This window comes from Parasteatoda tepidariorum, chromosome 5 (assembly GCF_982258835.1).
Source record: "Parasteatoda tepidariorum strain Cologne lab strain chromosome 5, Ptep-v5.0, whole genome shotgun sequence".
NCBI classification, from domain to species: Eukaryota; Metazoa; Arthropoda; class Arachnida; order Araneae; family Theridiidae; genus Parasteatoda; species Parasteatoda tepidariorum.
The window spans coordinates 36,659,151-36,682,353 of record NC_141759.1 but is presented as its reverse complement, the minus strand read 5'-3'; the positions used below and the strand labels follow the sequence as shown (position 1 = coordinate 36,682,353).

The window sequence follows — 23,203 nt, the reverse complement described above, 5'->3', positions numbered from 1 at the left end:
AATGCACATTTAAATGCACGATTCGAGTGTCGTATTGATACTTATTATAAATATCGGGATTTTCAAAACTATGTAGTGCCGAAAAACGATTGCAAATAGCTTGAATTTATGATAAAATCGACACAAATAAAGATCGTCAAAGGTGATTGCTATTTGCAGGATTCGGAACTCGCCAGTCGTCATAATATCGTATTTAAAAAGATCGGAATTTTAAGAAGCGCGTGGAAATCCGACAATAACCTCCGAAAACACAATCGAAAAGTCGCTTTGATTAACTATGAAATTGGCACAAATAAAGAGCTTCAAAAGTAATTACTAAAACTTGAAATTCACACACTATAGTTTTGTTGTGTTAAAAATATGTTGTATTAAACTTTAGAATTTTTGAACCTCCGAATTTCGTAGTGATCGAAAAACTCGATCGATCAAGATTTGACGCGTCAAAAACTTAAATGCGAAATTCAAAATTTCCGATTTTGTTTTTATTTCTCCCCCCCCCCCAAAAAAAAATATAATAGTTTACAATAATTATTAGATTCATGTGCCACAACGTGCTGCAGGTTATGCACTACCCCTATAATATACTGTATTAATTTTGGGCGCTCCCTTCTCGCACCGCTGGGGTTGCGGGGCTGTTATCTACACCAGTGGTTCTTAACCTTTTTAAGCCGCGACCCAAATTTGAGAAATATGTTCATGTCGCGACCCAAAAAAAAAGTCAAATTTTTTTCATTGCTTTATTTTAGATCGTATTTTTAAAAAATCTTCAATCCTACGATGATGATTTCTTTTAACTTACAAATTTTTTATTTATTTTTTTAATAATAAAGATAAACAAAAGTACTTTTCGATCCAAGGAAAATTTAATTAATAATCAAGTGTTTTTAATAATTTTAATTGACCAAATTAAAATATATTTGTAACTTTTTGAAAATAATTGACATCTTAACTTATTTCTAAAAAAAAAAGAAAGAAATATCAATACATATGTTAAGTCTTTTAAATTTCAAATGCAAGTCATACAGTTTTAATGAGAACCTTGTGCTTGAATAGATTTTGAAAGATCTTCAAACCTCGGTTGAATGCTTGTCAAGGAGCAACTTATATCTATTTCAGGATTTAACTTGTTCCGGTAATTGTTTTTGATTGCACACAGAGCCGAAAAACTAGCCTCACACATATATATTGTTGAAAAGGGCAATAATACTTTTAGGGCTTCTTTACCAATTATTGACTTTTCGGTTTTTAATTTTAACCAGAAAGCACATAAAGATTCAGTGTTTTTGTAGAAATTGTATCGAAGTGCTTGGCCACTTTGTGTTTCTATTAAATGTTCTTGAAATTGATTAATATTAACAAATTCCTCATTAAGCATAGGCTGAGTAAGCCACAATGACTTCTTCTAGGAGGTGTTGGTATTACTTATGATTTGGTGTATTACTAACTTCTTTGGTTCAACTCAGCGCGACCCAAGAAATATGCTTCGCGACCCAATTTTGGGTAGCGACCCATAGGTTAAGAACCGCTGATCTACACCACTGTTAATTATCAAAATGTATTCAACGAAAGTTGCTTTGAAAGCATTGTTACCTCTATTCGTAGACCTAGCCCAAAGTTTTATGCAAGGTGAAATAAATTGACCAATGATGAAGTTACTACACATTAGCAAAAAATATAAATGAATAAATAATTTATAAAAAAATTATTTGAAAAATAAATAGATAATTGAAAAATAAATAAATTTAAAGCGTCATTGTCGGGTAGTCCTTTTTCATCCAAAGCTCTGAAAGTTTCTGGATAACGTCCGAATATTTTCTTCGTCATTGCTTAGAATTTCTAAGTAACTGCCAATCCAGTTCCAGTAATAGAAAAAAATTCTGTGCAAATAGGGAAGCGCTGATGGAAGTACTTATTCGCCTAATCTTGCGCCACCAACGAAGTTTTTTGTTGTTGTTAAGGAAACTGAAAATGTCACTGAAAGGAATAGAATAAATGATTTTAGCAATTTCATATTACTTTGAGAATTTTTCTTTTAATTTCAGATCCTGACTCAAAGTGTTCTACTGGTTTAAACTTTCCTTCGTACCTGATTGTTTTTCAATACATGGTTCTTCTGAAGCTGATTCTTCTGCCTGTGTTATTTGCTCTCTTTAGGTATATTTATTGAATAAGACTTGAAATGACTTTGAAAGGTATTTTTTATTTGAGGAGATTCAGATGTTTTATCCCAATTATTTTAACTCATTCCCCGATGACGATGTGTTTGCACAACTTGCAGTGGTGTAACGAGTTATCTTTTCAAAAGAAGTGATAGGAAATAAGCTCTAAAGCTAAGACTATAATTTTTAAACTATTACTTAAATTCTAAAAATATTGATAACTCATGATTTCTTGATTTTGATGAAAAAGGACGTTATCTTACATCATAATAAAATTTCACAAAATAGAATAATTACCTAACCAGTTTTTATTTTTTTGAAAAAATCACTCGAAACACACTGGTGGCTAATGAATTACTAACTACGTTATATATAGGAACTCTAGCTGAGAAATAGCTAATAGCAAATGTGTATTTGTGAAAATAAATGTTTTTTTTCCTTTCGTTTTTTTCTCTCCTTAGCAATACTGGAAATAAAGTTGAAGCTGAAAGTGACACACTTTGGAAATTTCAGCGTTATAATTTAGTAACGAAGTTTTCAGTCTCTTTACGTTTGCCACCTCCCCTCAACATATTCAGCTTAATCGGGATGCTCTGCGAATGCATATTTATGATTTTTAGAAACACTTGTCATTTTGGTTATAAGAAGTTGGAGGTGAGTTGCTTATAATATTTATTTTATCTTTAGATTCATTCTCATAAGGAGAATGTCATACATATATTTTTTTCATATCTGAGGACCTTCCTTGATTTGCCCATGCTTCGGTTTCATCAATGTCGAAGGTGAGATGAGAGAAAAGTTGAAGGATTGCAGTGCGCCACGTTTAATGTCTCTCTACCTAAAGAACCCCGATAGCTATTTAAAGGCAAACGCTGTTGGTGACTATAATTAGGTGATTGAGCTACTTCAAACTAGGATATAGGGATAGTAGTTGCTAAGGTTAGATTCCATAGCTGCTGGCAATTCCAGTGACTGTGAAGAGAACAGTTCTTTAAATAGAAAGACTATATACTCTTCAAAATTTCTAAATATGTACAGTGCACAAAAATAAAAGGTCCACCCTGAATAACTTTTGATCTAATAATCGGATTTTCATGCTCTAGAGCTCCATCTTAATGGCTCGAGAGAGTGTGACCTCAAATATGTTAATTAAGTTCTGGCGATACTTTAAGTTAACTTATCAGACACAAAAACGTACTTCCTCTGAATAAACATACCTTCTTTTCTCGACCTCAAAATATAGGGGATACCGCAAATATGGTCCTAATTCCTAATAGTTTGGTCAGGAGAGCGTTTCAAAGTTAAGACCTCTTAAATGTAAATATTACTTTTTGCGCATTTCGCTATACATCGAGAACTTTTTAATTGAAAATTTTTTATACACAATTATTAAAATCGCTGAGCCAAAAATGATTTAGTGCCATAATTACTTTTAGTAAATATTTATTATTTCTTATTATTTTATTTAATGATGGTTGAAGAAATTTTAAATAGTAAGATATAAAATTTTTTACATCATTTTAAAAAATGTATTTTTACATGACAAAATACAAAATTTGAGTTGAATGAGTCAAATAGTTCTTGAGAAAAAGAATTTAAAAAAAAGTCAGATAAAATTCGATTTCTCAGGAACTATTCGACCGATTTTGCTCAAATTTTGGGCTCTGCTATATAAAATTACATTGTTTAAAATTATGTAAAAAATTGTATTCGTTACAATTCAAAATTTTTTCGACCATTATTAAATAAAATATTCAAATGCAATAAATATTTACTAAAAATTATTCTTTGCATGGATTTATCCTGGGTTAAACGAATTTTATAATTGTGTGCAAAAATTTTTCAATTTGCATAAAAAAATTCTCGTGATATAGCGAAATAAGCAAAATTAACATTAAGGGGTTCAATTTTCGGAGCGTTCTCTTGACCAAACTATTGGGAACATATGTCCCAAATTTCCGGCTATCCCCTCTATTTTGGCGGTCAAAAATCTGAATTCACCGAAAAAAAAAGTATGTTTGTTCAGAGAAAATATGTTTTTGTGTCTGATTTTGTAACTTAAAATGTCTTCTGTATCTATTTATTAGCATATTTGTGCTAATAAATAGATACAGAAGACATTTTAAGGCTTATTTGAGGTCACCCCCCTCGAACGATTAAGATTGAGTCCTAGAACGTGACTATCCGATTATTAGGTCAAAAGTTATTCAAGGTAGTCTATTTCTCTTTTTCTATTTTCTTCTTTTTTTCGCATTTAACACTTTCTTGAAATAGAATCGTGCGGAAATGCCAGATTTTACTTTCGAAAACGAACAGTATCAAAATTTTTACTATGAATTCATGGAAAAGTTTACCCTTTGGAATTTATTCTTTGAATTGTTTAACCAGTTAAGCATAGTATATTAGAAATCCCCTACAGGGTGTGGAATTAAAATCAAGCAATGACGTGTCAAGGGCAAAAATGAACGAAAAATTTAATTTCAAGATTTTTTTAATAGTTATAACATATGTATTGCACTCTCTTTTTTCACATAAGACAAAGTAAATAGTTATGAATAGTTTATAATTAAAAATAGTTATCGCTTTTTTCACTCCTCCCAAAAACTAGTCATAAATGAAATGACAGTTTCTCCTCTCTTCAAAAGCGAGGTAAAGAGAGCTTTTGGAATGAATGCTTCAGATTTTTGTATTCAATCTGAAAAATGCTTTGCCTTGTAGAGCAAAGAGCCATGCAGTATTGACTTTGCTAATCGTTTGCGCAATTTTTAAGCATTTGTTTACTCAAATGAATGCTCACCATCTAAGTTATGGCCTATGTATGTAATTAGTTTCAGCTCACGAGCCGCCTTCGCCACCTCAATATAAAACATTAGCAATTTTATAGGTAATATAAAAGAAACACTCCACCATTCTTGTTGTAGTTTATTGAAATTTCGATAGCCAATGGGAATTTTTTATTTTGTATTAGGAGTATACTCGTCATACTCACCGCAATAGAGATTTAGTTCGACGTCAAACGCGCCTAATTGATAAAGAATTGTTTAAGAATCATCTCTATATGATTGTATCAATATATATTTTTCTAAACTTTGCTTATTGTATTTTAAATAAAAACATGCATATATATATTTATATTTTCTATTTGTTCAATGCTATTCAGTATTTAAGATGTGCGGCTAAAAAATAGAAATAAAAAGTAAGACTAATCAGTACATTGCCCCAAGCCCTTCAAATGTAATGATGGAAAAGTAAAACCTATCTTTATATTTTGCACTTAACTCAGTGATTCTCAACCTGTGGGGCGCGCCCCCCTAGGGGGGCGCGAGCACACTAGAGGGGTGGCGCGAGAATATTCAAGAGAAAATATTATTTTTAAAAAAATGATTAACTGTATGAAAGGAAAGCGCACTAACACATAGAAAGGAAAAAAATTGGACATATTTAATAACTGATTAAATTGAAACAACTTATTGAATCAAAACTTAAGGTTATGAGCTAAAGATGGCTTTGCTTTGAGGATTTTTCCTAATTTTCTGGTTAAGTCTGTGTGTCTGAAAATTTTTTTGTAACATCTTACACCTATCTCTAATATATCACGTATACTTTTAATTGTAAAATAAAATTTCATTTATTTTATAGTACAATTTCAAAATTGTAGCTTTTGCGCCTAAGGTTTCCTACAGGTTCCAAAGGTGAGCCATATATTGAAATCACTTTTTCACTTACTCAAATTATCCTTAGAAAAAACATTTAGACTGGCAAACGTCTTTTAAAAAGGCACTTTAAGTGTCTTGTTGTAGGAACAAGTTTCCCGATTTTGAAAAAGATATTTGATTTTTCAGAGTGTATAATTTGTTTATTGATTTTACATTGATAGTTCTTGTGTGAAGTCACTAGCGATTCTTTTAATCTTTATTACTGAGTTAATTTTTTCAAAAGGATTAACTAACAAGAGTTAAATAACCATACTAGAGTTAACTAACCTAACCCATAACTAGTATAAAAATACCCATATTTACAAGAAAATACCAGAATCGACCACAAAAACACTCATAATTCCCAGAAAAATAAAAAAATACCTGAAAAATTACTTTAAAATGCAAACAATACAAAAAATATTATTTATTATATCAAAATATTATAAAAGTTTAAAAAATACCAAAGTTCCATATTTGCCTAAAATGAAATAAATCAATTGGCATTCAATTCAATCATTCCTCTTTGAGAAATAATATGCTACGTAATGATTTATAATGAACTCTTTTATAGATTTCACGTTTGTTTCCGAAGGTGGCCCCTGTGTCCCCAAGATGGCACCGGTGTCGGGCCACCTCGGGAACATGCATATGGTCACCATTTGCACGACTTAAAACTATTAATCTGATAGATTAATTAGAATTAAAGTAATGTGGTTAAAGAAAAAGAAATAAACTTTCAAAGTTCTAAGAATTTGAACACATATAAATTACAATATCTTCTCACCCGGAAATTAGAACAACTGCAAAAAATTAAATCACTTCATAGAGTGGAGGCCATTCAAGGAAATATCTTCCAATTCAGCCTCATGCACCTCAGATACAAGATTTATAATGCAGCAGGGACGTCTTATGATTCACAATAAATTTAATTTTACTTTGGGGGGTGGGCTACGCTAGGAGCACTGACCACCTTTGGCTTACCCACCTTACTTAATCAAAGCATACTAAATTTAAAAAAGAAATTAATAATTTTTAGTGACTTCCTTGGGCCCAAAGAGCGGAAAAGATTCTTTATCTCAGGCAGGGTTCTCATTTTTATATAATTTGCAATCGTTACAACCGTAGTTAACACAATATTAAAACCAGGTACGCATTTCTTTTGAAGCCAAAGCTTCTCTGTGGATCATGCAATGTGTCCAGACGCATGGAGGCGATTTTTTACAAGTTTACAAGTGCTTGTATACTTTCGAACCCTCTGGATATTGAACGAGCACCATCGGTGCATATTCCGATGCAATTTTTGCATTCTATGTTTGCCTCATTCATAACTTCATTTGAAATAGCAAATAATGCTAGCGCTGTTGTTTTGAGTTCTATTGATTTGCAGAAAAGTAGTTTTACTACTGACATATTATCACAAAATCAAACATAGACAATTAAATGAGCATCTTTATTATGCTTCATCAAACTGTATTGAAAACATTTTGTCACGCAACATCGAGAAAAGCTGACACTACATTTTCAGCTGTATCACCAATTCGAGGAGCAACAGTATCGTTTGAAAGAGGACGGTAATTCTTTTGAAAAATTAACTCCAAACATAGTTTCTGCAATCTCAATTGCTGCTGGCTTTTGCTTTACTTTTGTTTTGGCAGTTAGTTAAAAATATTTTAAAGACAGAATTCAAAATACTCAATATACATTATTGTTGTATACATTTTACTGTAAGTGGGGGGCGCGATGAAAATTATGATTGAAAACTGGGCCGTGAATACTGAAAGGTTGAGAACCGCTGACTTAACTTAAACTTCCTGTAAACTCGGTAATGCGCGTTGATCCTAGATTTTAGAGTTTTTCATGGCATGCAGCAGCCTTCACACATCTAATTTTATATGCTTTCATTTTTTTTAGAAACTTAAATAACGTTTTCAGGATGGCCAGGATTCAGAAAAATGTAGATGAAATGTACAATGAAGAAACAAATTGATTTTTAGTTACAAAGATACATTTGTAAACTAAAGGAAACGTATCTGGATGTTAAAACTGTCCAAATTATATTTTAAAATTTAAATGCAATTTAATTCTTTAAAATTTCCAACAGCCACCTGAAACATTAGTAACCAGTTTTTAAACTTTCCCGAATCTGACCGGCAGGCTTTTTGTTATCAATGAATTAAGAAGACTTTAAATCAAAAAATCCCAAAATCTGATGCTTCGAAAGAAAAAAGTAATAACAAATTTATACAATGTATGAATTTTTAAACACACAAAAATGTGGTCTACGTATTTTTTTCTTTCTTGATGCATGATAACTAATTCTTTTTTTTTATTTGAATTTGAAAGAAAGAGAAATCAAGATGTCATCAAGAATCTTTTCCATCCTATGAATCCAGCTACTGGAGACAATTTGCTAAAGAATATTGGGAAAAGCAAGAATATGAAAACCATGTAAAAGAATACGGCGAAAAAGAAATGGAAATGTAAGAAATTTTTTTAAATATACTTTTCAAAAGTAGCAGTTCAAGTTTAGATTACATCATGTGGGATTAAATGGCCACAAAATATTAGAGTAAAGTTTCATGAGGAAGTTGCAATATTGGACTTCTATTTTCTCTTGCTAAAATGTTATCAATAGTACATTTTTAGATACCAAAATTTCTATCAAAATAATAAGGGTCAAATTGTAGAATTTATTATGAGACCTGCGTAAATTATTTAATTAAAATAAATCTGCCCCTCAGAGATATTCACTCAACTCATTCATCTAAATTATTGAATAAATTTTGAAGAATGGAACAGGGATGAGCACGATAGCAAATCTCAAATAATTAAGGCAAAAACGAGCTAAAATCAAGCATTGGAACTTGAAAAAAAATAAAGATATCTCGTCTCTTTATACGTCAGCTTCGCCATGATGGAACTTGTCAAATTATATTAGGTGAAGGAAAGGTGATGGAACTTGTCAAATTATATTGGATGAAGGAACGGTGGTGAAACTTGTCAAATTATATTGGGTGAAGGAACGGTGATGAAACTTGTCAAATGATATTGGGTGAAGGAACGGTGATGGAACTTGTCAAATTATATTGGATGAAGGAGCGGTGATGAAACTTGTCAAATTATGTTGGGTGAAGGAAGGGTGATGAAACTTGTCAAATTATATTGGGTGAAGCTTGGCCAAAGAATACGTGAGACAACACGTAACAAAGAATATGTGCTCTTTGTTCGCCAAGGGGTGAAGGAACGGTGATGGAACTTGTCAAATTATATTGGAAATAAAAATTAAAAAGGAAATGTTTTTTCCCTATCAAAATATGTTGTGAACATCTTCTTAGCGAGTGAAAATATAATCGCTGAGATAAACTTGGTATTTTTGTAAATGAATTGGAAGTTAAATATTTGATTGTAGTCACATTTGTGCACATGATGGCTTCCTTACAAAAGCTGACATTTAATTTGCGATATGTTGGTCAACATATTTATTCTTTATATCGTTTAAAATAACCCCTCACGATTTGAAATTTTCAATTTTCAGATCAAAATTATCTCCTATGACTTGGAATATTTCGGTTTGGTTCAGCGTTCCATCGGTTAGATTTGGCTATCTTTCAGTTCAATATGCAATAGTCTTAAAAAAAACTCATTAGAACCATATAATTAGTATAATAATAACAAGAATCACTCAATGGAACTATTGGCAAAAATTTTAAGGTGCAAATATTAAAACGTAAACATCTAGAAATTTTTTTTCTCAAAGCAGAGCTAGTTGGCAACTCTGTATAAATAATAATAGAAGTTAATATATGAAGAAATTGTCAAAGCTATTTTTAATAACCTTAAAATTGTTCAGTTCGTGAAATTACTAAAGGTTTCCTTATTTACGTTTGAATCAAAACTATTAACAAGTTTCTCTATGTTTAACATGATTAAGCAATGTTTCCAATGAATTAATATTTAAAAGTTTTTTTTTTCATTCAGTACTGTTGATTTTGCATATGTTTGTTTCTAGGAATGCGTTTTGAAACGTAGCTAGGAACAAATAACAAACTTTTCATTTTATCATAATAGATTATGGTAGACAAAACTATCTTGTTTTTTCAAAATTTAAAATATATTTGTGCTACTTTTTTTTTCTTGTTTGAAAAAAAAAAAGTAGTTAAAATAATTTTTTCTTGTTGCTGGGAACAAATGGGTTAAATTTTAAAATGAATATATTTTTTTGATTCTACTAATCCGATTTTGAAACTTGATCAATTTTTATAAAATATTTTTAAATAGTAATTTTTTTCTTTTAATAAAACTTAAATAGTTCTGAATATGATAAAAATGCAAGTGTTCTATACAGCTTATATTATTTCTGAAAATACATGAAATATTTCATTATGATGCATTATGAACGATCTATTTAATATGGTTTATTTTATTTTATAACTGATGTTGAACAGCTGATCCAATTCTGAGTTTACGACTATCAATGTTCAACTCCGCAGCCATGTAATTTTGAACCCAACCAGAAGACAAGGAAACTGCTGGATTAAGCATAGGGGACAAACTAGCCTTTGTGGCGAACCCGCATTTGCCTTACATGGCGAGGAAAATCATGAAAACCTCACATGGTTAGCTCGACGGCAAGGGGATTTTAACCTATTATCCGTTTACCACTAAGGATATATTTTACGTCAGATCTGTGGTCGGTGCGAGCCGGGAGCAGAATTCGTATCAATCAACCACCTCTGGGATTCGAACTTAGGTCACCTCATCAGGAGGCGAACGCTCTTTCTATTTATAATAATCGAAATGAAGAAATTATCTTGATGTAATCGTGCTTACTTCTTTCCGCCTCAGAATAAATAATCTTTCTATTTATAATAATCGAAATGAAGAAATTATCTTGATGTAATCGTGCTTACTTCTTTCGGCCTCCGAATAAATAATCTTTCTATTTATAATAATCGAAATGAAGAAATTATCTTGATTTAATCGTGCTTACTTCTTTCGGCCTCAGAATAAATAATCTTTCTATTTATAATAATCGAAATGAAGAAATTATCTTGATGTAATCGTGCTTACTTCTTTCCGCCTCAGAATAAACAATCTTTCTATTTATAATAATCGAAATGAAGAAATTATCTTGATATAATCGTGCTTACTTCTTTCCGCCTCAGAATAAATAATCTTTCTATTTATAATAATCGAAATGAAGAAATTATCTTGATTTAATTATGCTTGCTACTTTTTCTCCTCAGAATAAGTAGTCTTGTAGATGATGTTAATGGAAATGAAGAAATCATCTATCGTATACGAAGTCAAATAGCTCAATTAGAAGCAGACATAAACTACACTCATGCTCATCTCGAGACTCTGAAATATCGCGAGAAAAAAGAAGACGGTAATACTATCACATTTACTACATTCATTAGAGTAAAAATAATTATTATCAAATTATCTTAACTGATATGTATCGTTAATACTGATTCAATTTTTATTTTCAGAGTTAAATAGGCCATTTACATTGCATTCTTTATCACGTGATTCCCCCTATCCCAAAACTAAGGTTCAACGCTTTCCTGTTCCCGACAAATATGTTCCCTGGGAAGTTATGTGGCTGCATTATGAGCCGGCTATATACACTCAGCCCAAAAGCGAATTCCCTAACTCTCTGCAACCTTATGTGGATGACGATATTTCCTGGTAAGTATTAGATCTCACATCAAATTGTTGTAGGTTAGATCGTTTGAACTAATTGTTACATTTATCCTATTCCTTAAACTGTCAATAATCTCCTTCTAAAATAGTTGCGAATGCTTTGAAAGATCGAAGTGATTTAATAGAACAAAGGACAATTATATATTTTGTCTGATTGGTTATACAGGGTTATTCATAACTCCCTCTGGGGTTTCGAAGCGTTATAGTAAAAAAACGAAGACAAATATGGCAAAAAAGAACATATGAAATTATTCCGAAAGTATTCAAGTTTAAATTTAAGCAGTTGCCGGTAGATGGCAGTAACATGCACCACTGAAACCAGTTGTAGTAAAGAAAAATGGCGTTTACAGGCGGAGGGAAGAATGAATAACCCTGTAGATGTAATAGAAGTGTATGGAAGAATGACAGCAATAAATGTTACATACTTCAGTTTTTAACTTCAAAACTATGATAAGAACACAAAAGGGAATCCTTTATGAATCTAAGAAAATGGTGGGAATAAACAGGGCTGCCATGCACCGGGCTAAAAATCCCCTCTTATAACTTAAATTTATTGAAAAATTCCGTGCATTTTGAGCACTGTCTATTTTCTTAAACACGAGTCTATTTTCTTGATGTATGTTCAGAATAAAAAATTTACCGACTGCTTGGTTATTTTTTAAATCCAGGCAGTCATTCATTTCCCTATGTTTGACACATTAAAATGGCTGAATTTTTATATGCCGTGAAGCAAAAAAATCTTCTAATATATATGTGGTTATTTGTTCTAGCTAAATGAATATTTTTTCTGTCATCTCAATTTGATTTTTGAAAAGAATAAAAAACATTTGCTTCATGTGAAAACAGTCCTGTTTCGGATAAGTAGAATTTTCGTAATTTGCGTGACGTATATTACTCAAGCTAGGTCAACATTGGGTTAACAAAATGTTCTTATATCATATTGCACTTCTTACGTCAACTTGTATAGTTTGTTAACAAAATGTTCTTTGTTTTTGTGGAAAATATTTACTTTTAGAAGAAAAAAAACAACAATGAGGAATGAAGAATAATTAGGGAATTGAGCAGATGTTGAATCCCCGTTGTCTCTTAAAAAGCAATAACAATTGTAAATTATGCTATACTATTGGGCAGCACCCCCTGCTGGCTAAGGCTTGCCAACCCCCGAAAATTGCTACGCAATCTTATAAGGTTTGCTTCGCAAACAAAGCTCGCTACTAACTTAGGTACATTGCAAATGCACAAAATTCTAAGAATTCAAAACAATCATTCAAATCCATCTAAAAGCTTTTTTTTTTAAAAAAAATTACATCTTTTTAGTAAATACTAAGTCAATAATATAAATTTGAATTCAAATAAATGACATGTAATTCGTTAAACCTATTAGAAATGTGCTATAGTATAATTCGTGATATAAATCAAAAATCGTCAAATAAATTCGTAATATATAAATTCGTGAAAAAAATCGCTTTCGACAAAATACTAAAATAGAGATTTATAGACAAAGACTACTCACTTCTGCCTAGCTTAATAGTATGAGATTGCCGCAGCTGATTCTCTCTGGTTATTTCAGTTTCCGTTTTTAAAAGCGCTATGTGTTGAGCCACCTCAGCTAGATTTGGCATGTGACATTTTTAGCGGCAATCATTGGTCGATTCGCCGTGTAAGAGAAATAGTAACGTAAAGCAAACGTTGCCACCGGCGGAAAAGAAATACGGCCAAAATTTGGGAGTCACGTAAGAGAATTATGTATATTAGATTGTTACATAAACTGGCAATATGGAAATTATAATATGTAATGTATAAGAAATATTTTAAAATAATAAATTAACTTTTCCCTTTAAGTTCGATAAACGAAGAAGAAAATGATCAAAGTAATTTGCCAAATTATTTGTGGAACATGGAATCTGTGGATTCATCAGGTGTATACAGAAATAGAAAATCATGGATTACTGATAGAAAAGGAAAACCGCTGACTTACAAATTAGATATATATGGTTTGCCAAGGTAGGAATAGATTTTCAAAACATTTGCAATTTCATTTCCTGATCATAAAATATGTACTTATTTTTTCGTTAGTGCAATTGTTAAGTCTAAGGGGTTAAGAAAAAAACATGATATAACTAACACTCTTTTTCGTAAAACTGAGTTGGAAACAGTAAATCATTCATTTTATGCTGTATAAATACGATCGAGTTGAAAAGAATTGTGCAGGATTTAAAACTTTAACGTAGTTTTTTTTTCAGTTTTGAATAAAATTATTAAAATCAATGCAACATATAAGTAACATTGGCACCTGCTAGTGTGTGCCATTGTTAAGTCCCTGAAAATCTAGAATTATATTTATCTTTTGAATATACAGTAAAGTCCCGATTATCCAAGTTAATGTGGACCACGACAAACTCGGATAACCGAAAAACTCGGTTAAAACGAAGAGTATAAAAAAGGAAAGCAAAAGAGTAAGTAAAAATGAAATATATTTAACAAACACAAAATTTATACGAAAACGCAGCATACAATTGATGTTATAATTAAAACGCTTACTTAAAAACACTTAAAGAGCATACTTTGCGAGAGTGAAAGAGTTTTTACTTAAAAAAGTCCCTAATCGTCTTTGTTTTAGATTACTTTGGATCTTTTCTGCAGCAATGTTTCCCCATTTTTCTAGAGGTAACAAGAAGGCTGGTTTCGCCTCTTCTTGTTGTTCTATATCAGGGGTTTCCAACTTGCATGAGGCGGGGGGCCACAATTAAAAACACAAGTCAAATGGCGGGCCGTAACTTTATCAAAATTTTTTGTAGGTCTCTTTTATGTTTGAAGGAACATTAAATATTACTGTCAGAGTTTTACCAAGTTGTACGAAACAAAAGTATTGAATTACAAATTAAAATAAGAAGTGGATTTTTAAAAATATGTATCTGTTATTAATAATATTTTTAAAAATATTAAATAAATAATAAAAATTCGGGCTACAATAACTTAATGGGCACTTATGTATTAAACAATTAATGTGCAACAGATATCTAATTGTTAAGGTATTAAAACTTACAAAATAGCACACAAAATATTTAATGAGAAAATTGAGGTTTGTCTGCTGCAACCACCGGAGAATAGATATTTAAATTTAAAATTTAGAAATGTGTGTGAATATTTTCGTCCAAAATGAGTGGTTTCAAAAAGTTAAATATGAGAATTTCTTCGAGAAAATTTCTGATGCGCACATGTTAAGTTATATTAACAAAATACAGAAAAAAAATTAAATAAGAAAGAGCAACATACACGATTATTTTTGTATTTGAATAAATAGTTTCTTGAATGCAAAACCTGAAAAATAAATTTCTTTGCACTGTTGGTATGTTAAATTTCACGGAAACGAAGAAATTAGGTTTTTATTAACGAGAAAAGTATTTTAAACCTATATAGATTTTTTACGAAAATTGTCCGTAAAAAAATGGCAACTAATATATGTTCGCGGGCCACAAAAAAAGGCCTCGCGGGCCGGATGCGGCCCCCGGGCCGCCAGTTGGAAACCCCTGTTCTATGTATTCAATAGCACTTCAGTCCCTCTGTATGAGAGATTTTTATATGTTAATTTTAATCGTCATTGTCTACATCATCTTTTCTAGTTCATTTTCCTTATTGACGATAATCACTTCATCGGATCAAGTTGTATTTAGTTTTCCTGTGTGTTTGGAAGATAAAATTCAGAATTTTTTTTCGGCGGTAGTTTTAAAAATAAAAAATAAACTTGAGCAAAAATAATCCTTGAAATATTTGATGGCTCGGTTAAATCAGAAACTCGGATAATTGGGGCTCGGATAATCGGGATTCTACTGTAATTAATTTTTTATTAAAAATTATTACAAACAATGCTCTTCAAATTTCATATAGATTCTGTTGTTGTTGCTACCAATGCCTCTTGCCAATATCAGCAAGCCTGCTTGGTGAAACCAAGCGAATTTAAGGCAGATGGTGCGTCTCATGTTTTTCAGTGGCACCATCTTTAGCCAAGAATATGACTTCAGCCGCACACACGTCGCAACCCGTTTATCGGGCGGACCCATTCATATATCCATTCATTCATCTACAGATCGAAATTTTTGACCTGAACCAGAGAACGATCAATCTCCAATTCATTACCCCCAGATGTGTAATTTGTTTTGGGAACATGGAGGACTTTGTGACCTGGCAGATTTAGCTTGCACCAGTAACCATTTACTGCACGGAGCCACTTCGGCCTTCGGGGATCGAACTCGCGACCTCTTGGACATGGGCCCAACACCCTAACCAGGCTATATCTGACCCCTCATATAGATTCTAACGTGATTAATAAATTGAGCACAAAAATTGCACTTAGAAATGTAACATTATAGCAAACTTTTTTATTGCTCGTTAGGACGAAAAATTTAAATTAGCAATATTGATTTTAGTTAATTTAACAAAAAAATCCTAAATCATTAAAACTCGTTTTTTTACTAAATTTAATTTAAATAAAGCTTTATTAAAAAAAAAAAACGAATAAATGAAAATGAAAATTTTGTTAAAAATGAAAATTTTTGTCAAAAATTGTTGACTTAGTAGTTTGGACTAAACTCTTGACATTATTTATGAAAATTTCTGATGCGTTCATGTAAAAATATTTTTCAGAAAAATAAATTAAAAAAACACTGTTTTTTTTAAAATATTTTAATAAATTTTTTTTCATGGTTTCACCCCCCTGAATATACCTCTGCGAAATAGACACATTTGTAAAGTTACCCAAAGGCTTTACTGAAGGTAATACCCTGAGAGAAACTTTACAAATATATTATAAATTCGAACCCAAATGCTTTTCATTTTCACAAAACTGTGGCTTATTTTTATATTGACATTTTGCGTCAATTTCGTAGTTAGACACTGGCTAAAGATGAACGAAACCTTACAGACACGAAAAATGTTACAATTATAACATATTAATCACTGAAAAACGTTATTACATAAGACGATACAACCTTCGTACAACAGACAGCAGAATAAAACTCTCTATGTACCTATAATTTTTTTTTTTTTAGAAATCCAATGGGAAGAACCGGATTACGAGGAAAAGGAGCTCTACCACGCTGGGGTCCCAATCATAACATATTCATTGTTATTACGAGGTAAATTTTTGCTAGTTTGGAGCGAATTAAAAAACATAACTTTGGAAACCTCAGTTCTGTATTCTGCAGATTAGCTAGATACTATGTATGCTAACGGCTTTCATGCTATAGTGGTAACATTTATAAGTTTGTTCCATTTCAATTTGACGCGAGTTTCACACGCACGCCATTGAATGATCGTAGCAGCTATAGTTTGTCTAAAGTAAGAACTCCTCTAGTCATTCGTCTGGACCCATGGTGGTGACTATGATAACGAGGTATTACTATTTCAAGTAGAGATGTGGGGTTATTGTTTAGGACAGGTTTTGGCTCGGCTCAGCGAGAGAATATTTTTCTTCGGTCTATAGTGTTTGCTCTAGAGTGAAGATAAGTTACCCTCCCTGAAATGCAATATTCTTGTTTCCATGGCAGGAGGCGGCCTCAGACTTTGTGGCAGGGAGAGTTCTTACCGTAGACAAATTATAAATCGACATCAATTTAGTTAATGTGACCCTTGCTAAAACCGTCTCTTCATGACTTTTTCTAAGCATGCACGAAACCTCATTTTCAACATATGTTGCTTTTGTACTATCCATTCTTTCACGGAACTTTTTCGGGCGCAGAGCCTTGTCCTTCCAGACAATTATTAGAAAACGAAAAAAGGAGTAAAGCAAAATTAAAAATGAACATATTTTTAATTGCATTCGAAGTGAATAACTGAAAATACAATGCTAACAAAAATCAAAATATAAATTGGGTCATTTAGTTTTGAAACACATTAATATCCGTATTAAAATCCATTAAATTTAAAAGCAAGCATAAATTTTAGAAAATAAGTAAATGAAGATTATTTAAAATTTATTAATAAAATACAAAGAAAAGTATTAAACAAGAAGTAAATTTATTTACAATAAAATTGGTTTATTGTGGAGAAAAAAACACTTTAATTCCTATTCACACAACCAAATTTGTTATTAATAAAAGCATGAAGTAAAAAAAAGTATCAAAACATTAATTTATGTTGTATTGTATTATTTCTCTCGACTTAGCACTACAAATTTCAGCAAATAAATAAGTAAAAGTATTAATGAAATGCTGAGAATAGTACCAAAGAAGTAAATAAATTCATTAAAAATAAGGCTGGATTACTTAGGTGAAAAAAGCCCTCAGGAACACCTCGATTCATCCAACCATTTGTAATTGATATTTTTATCTTTCTGCCAAAACATTAATTAATATTACATTATATTATTTCTCTCTACTTAAAACTATTTTTCTTTTAAAAATTCATGCTAACAATTTTTTTTCAGATGGCAAAAAAGAACGTCAAAAGTTTCAGAGCAATCTATTTTAGGAACACCTGACCTTTTAGAATTTGTTGAAACATGGTACATGAACAAGAAGGATATTTCACTACCTGGGGTTAGTTTACAGATAGATTAAGTAGCGACACGCAGCCATTTTGGTGACTCCAACTCTCAATGTAGACCTACGCAGTTTCTATTCTCAAATGACACTTTCCATTGATCAATATTTTCATATTCTTGAAGATTTCTTAAATGTTTAAAATTTATTCTTTTAATTCCTTTTTTTTCTCTGACATTGTTTTATATTTATTCTATTCAGTGAAAATAATATTTATAAGTTAAAACTTTCTCATTTTGTTTTTCCTAATCTGCTGTAACTTTTTTTTCTAAACTCTGAAATTTTTTGCACGGTTTCTTATGAGGTTCAAAGGGTTGTATGATTTGAGATTCAGCAGAGGTTTTTTTGAGGACACTATTATCAGTTTTCAAATAAGAAGTTTTTTCGCCAATAGTTCATGTCTTTTTCTTCTTCATCAGTACCAATTATTATTTGGTCTTTTATAATAAATAATTTCTAATACTTTAAGTACAATTAATTAAATTTAAAGTGAAATCTTAGCTAAAATTTTATATGCAAATAATTACAAAATCAGAAAATATTTTACAATTGCTGTTTTATTTTTAAAATGATAAATAAAATAAAATCGTGTTTGTCAATTAAAATATAAAACATGTTATAAATATTAAACCAATAAATTCACTTGAACAGCGTTAAAATTTTCTGAAAAATTTCATTTTTTCCAAACACAATAATCTTGTCTTTAATTGTATTATCTTATCATCTTATCGGTATAACAAAAATAAGAGTTAAAGGCATTTAATTTTCGTAGATTCACTCTGATTAAGAGACATTATCTGAGTATTTATAATAATGCAAGGCAAATATTTCAATTTAATTAACAACTTTCAATATTTCAAAAAATAAAATTTTAATTCATCAGTTGTATAAAGTAAAAAAAGCAAACTTTGAGGTATATAAAATGAAAAAAATAAATACATATTTTACTGAATTAGTACAAAGGTATTTATATTGTATTCAATTTGATTGTTTAATAATTTTATATTTTATTAATGAGTAATAATGTTAATAACATCTTTAAAGAGGAAAATACTTGCCATAACTGTTAGTTTATTGAAATAGATACACTGTTCTTTTATAAAACAAAATAAAGTAATTCAAATTTTCAATATAGACATTTCTAAAGACGTTTCTTTAAAATTAAAAAGGCAACATTCTACATATGCAAGCAAAATGAGCAATTTAAATTCTAATGGGACAGTTATTTTTTTTAGCATTTTTTAATATAAAATTTTATTGTACTTAGTATCGTTTGGAATCCATTAATCTCTGCCAATTCCATGCAGCCATAAGTTCCGTCGCTCTTTTATTGCGATCTCGAACAACTAAGCAATATAACTTAAGCCTAATTTTGATTTATAAGAACACTCAAATGCGCAACAAACAATCGGTTTTTTAACCATAATTCAAAAGTATGAAACAAATAAAGTAAAAAGAAAAGCGAAAATAGAAATCAAAGATTGAGTGCAATGATATTTCACCGTTTAAACTAGTCAACAAAATGGCGATTATTTACCCATGTGATCGGCGACAGATAATCAAAATCGAAAGCGGCACAATAATAGAAAGGAAAAGAGTGACGCTACTTAAATTATATAATCTAGGGATTTAAGTTTACATTGATACAATATCAATGGATCACATAAACAAAACAAGTTAATTAATAAAATAAAATAAAAAGTTTTTCTTTTCTCATCTGAATTTAACTGAAACAACTTTTTTCAATCGAATTAAAAACGAGAAAGTAAATTGCTTGTTTGTCATCTTTAAAACAAAGACCCATTGCAAAAGACCCAATATTTTCAGGCTATCAGTGAAAGGGATGAGTAGAAAAAGGAGAATGGCAAAATTTTTATTTTCTAATTAATAGAATTATTCTACTATCGAACAAAAACATAAGATAGCCTTGTTTTTATTTTATTAAAATCGTATTACTTTATAGTGACGTCAAATAAAGTAATAAACAGTCGCTGGTGCGACCGTTTCAAATTGTCCCAAAGAGGTCATAACGCGACTGACCTTATTTTATTTTGTGATGTCACATGAAAGTTTCACTGACTATTTATTGAGACTTCAGACACTCGGTAGTCACAAGTTAGTCACTACTGGGACTAAAGTCTCTGAGAAACTGCTGCAACTTTGATCCCTTGAAAGTCATATGTGTAACATTTCACAACTTGTTTCACTAATGTTACAAGGGTATTTTTTCCGACTTGTCCCATTCTGTTCTTATATTTACTTTTTAGCGAATTTGTTTAGTTAAAGTCACGTGTATGCTTTAATGAACTTGTCTCAAAAAAAAAAAAAAAAAAACGATAACACTCTATACAGACAAGTCACTTGAAAGTCTTGTACACAACTTTTTGAGATTACAATCGTTTAAAAAATTATCAATGTGCGAATCACAACTATTACATTTACAGGTGTGACCTGTATAAATAGTTATGAAGCCATCTGAATATGACTTGAAAAGAAAAATTGTTTCGGGTAATTATTGATTTAAAAATAATTATTTTAAATAGCGCTAGTTATGGTCAAACATTAATGCTATTTCGTTAAATACAAAGGCATGTGTAGGTATGTTATAGTAAAGCGTGTAGGCTATATAAAAGTATTTTAATTAGTTTTAATACACAAAATTATCTATAGCTGTTGTAGAACATTAATCATTTTCAATTTTTTTTTCACTAAAAATTAGCAGTTTCAAGCAAAATTATATATATTTTTTAATCTTTAAAAATGATTATAAAACTGTTTTGAATATTTTATCTACTAGGATCATGATTAATTACGCAACTCTCATTTTCTTCAGAATTTAGATCACCACTTCGCAAATTTCTGGCGTTAAACAACACTAAGAACAATCCACTCAGTAGCATTTGCACAAAATGGAGATAAAAACCACGAAACTTCACATGGATAGCCCGATGCTACTGGGACGTTGATCTGCCTCTATCAAAGTATAATTTGCATCTACAATGTAATCTTTGAGAGCAAAGAGCGAAAAAAAAAATTAATTATCTCTCTATGAGATTCGTTCATATGTATAGACATAATATGACTCCGCTCAATCATGTCGATTTTTATGTAAAAGTTGCCAAATATATAAGATGCCCGCATAACATTTCTGATTTAAATCTTAATATTTTAAGTGTGCACGCACAGCTTAAAGATTGCTGATGAGCCTCTTGTTATTTTCAATTTAGAAATAACAATCCGAAGAAAATAAAACTGTATTTGTAATAAGTATTACTAATATATTTAATGAAAAATACTCAAATAATGTCACTTACCTGTTTCTTGCACTGAATATCTTCGGCATTAATAGATTCAGCAACATAAATGATTTTTATCTATTTAAATATGACTAAAATAAGAACTATCCCCGAGAAATCTTATTTTTTTTTTAAAAATGTCATTACCCGCTTTATCGACTCCGCTCTTCAATAATTATGCCTGTTATACAGGGTTTTAAAATTTTTTTTATAGAATTAGTAAATTAACGTTAGTGCTTGCAGGAATTTTCTTTTGAGACAATTTTAAGTTTTGTAGTCTGGTAAGATAGAGTTTTTATATGGATACCATTTTCTATATATATAAAAAAAAATAGCATGTAGGTAGTTTCCTCAAAAATGCACTAAATGATAAGATTTATCTCCTTTCATGCACATTCTAAGACATGTAGGAACCCTATTATATCTGCGATTGCACAGTGGTATTGAGCTATCGCTTGGGTAGGACAAAGTTCCAATCCATGGTGGCGATTTGAACCCTACTAAGCATCAGATCAATGGATACCATCTGGTTTAGAAAGAAAAGAAATCATGCCCTTGGTCTCGAAATTGTGGAGCTCCGTGATGGAACCGACAAGTGACTCTTATTATTGTTGTAATTACATATCAATCACTATATACATATATAATTTTTCTCCTTAGGGGTTTGCAGGGTCTGAAAGTCGATATGCGAGGATACAAACGTTATTTAAAGAAGATGAAAATGATCCTGAAACTTGGGAATCAAGCACTGATATGATTCGAGTAATTTTTATTTCAAATTATTTAACTTATTTTTAGTCATTTTGTTTTATTTCATAACCATCGTTAAAGAGCCGACACAGTTTTTTGGCTTTACGACTACCAATATTCAACTCCGTAGCCTCATAATTTTGAACCCAATCCAGAAGACAAGAGAACTCCAAGTATTGGGAGAAATTCGCTTTCGTGAAGGAATTTTTAATGGAACTATCCCGTATTTGCGTTACATGGTGAGGAAAACCTCCCACGGTTAGCCTCACGGCCAGGGGACTTTAACCCATGATCCGTCTACCACTGAGAATATTTTACGACAGCACTGTAGTTGGTGCGAGCTGAAAGAAAACGTAATTCGAATCTACCAGCCTTTACTAGGATTCGAGCCCGGTTCACGTCATTGGAAAGCAAACGCCTTATTCCCTGAGCTCTATTTTCAGTTATTAATATTATTACTGTTTTAATTTGTTCATATGCTTTTCCAAATGTTAAAAAAATATTCATTTTGAAGCCTAAAATTGCATAATGCGCGTAAAAAAACACGGAACACCTTAGTAATCTTTGATCTAGTCATTGTATTGTCTTTACTTACTAAAATAAAATCTTAAAAGAAAAGATAACTTAATTAAATAAATTCCCGCGTCCGGAGCTACACTCTTATCCAAAATTTAAGTAACAAATACTTTTTTGTGGATTACCCAAAAGTTAATGAACCAAATCAAGAGAAATTTTAAATAAAAAAAATATATCTAAGTATGGCAAAAACAATGATAATGAAAAAGTAACGGTAAGTGAAATCATCATGAGTTCAAGAGCGAATGGGCGGATCCAGAAATTTTTCCTGGGGGGGGGGGTCAAAAATTAAAATTGAGGTCTTAAATTAAGATAGTAAAAAATTAAGTAAAGTAAGGCATTTGTGAAGTTTTAATATGGAGTATCGGCTCCACTGACGAATTTCCATGCTGTTTACGAGATTGAAAAATGATTTGGGACCAGACATATGACAAAATAAGAATTTAAAAAAAATAATGAAATAGCATAATGTCAAATTG

The 23,203-nt window shown here is 30.9% G+C and overlaps 1 protein-coding gene across 2 annotated transcripts in view; it reads left to right on the top strand.

Annotated features, from left to right (window-relative positions):
- LOC107452431 (protein ced-11) overlaps positions 1-23,203 on the top strand; it is a 76,711-nt gene that overhangs the window by 48,516 nt on the left and 4,992 nt on the right. For both annotated transcript variants that reach the window (XM_043050967.3, XM_071185639.2), the window contains 9 exons: positions 2,043-2,154; positions 2,621-2,813; positions 8,201-8,337; positions 11,104-11,246; positions 11,350-11,548; positions 13,406-13,567; positions 16,612-16,698; positions 17,988-18,099; positions 22,059-22,160. In XM_043050967.3, the coding sequence (XP_042906901.3) occupies positions 2,043-2,154; positions 2,621-2,813; positions 8,201-8,337; positions 11,104-11,246; positions 11,350-11,548; positions 13,406-13,567; positions 16,612-16,698; positions 17,988-18,099; positions 22,059-22,160 (1,247 nt within the window). The remainder of the gene's footprint in view (positions 1-2,042; positions 2,155-2,620; positions 2,814-8,200; positions 8,338-11,103; positions 11,247-11,349; positions 11,549-13,405; positions 13,568-16,611; positions 16,699-17,987; positions 18,100-22,058; positions 22,161-23,203) is intronic.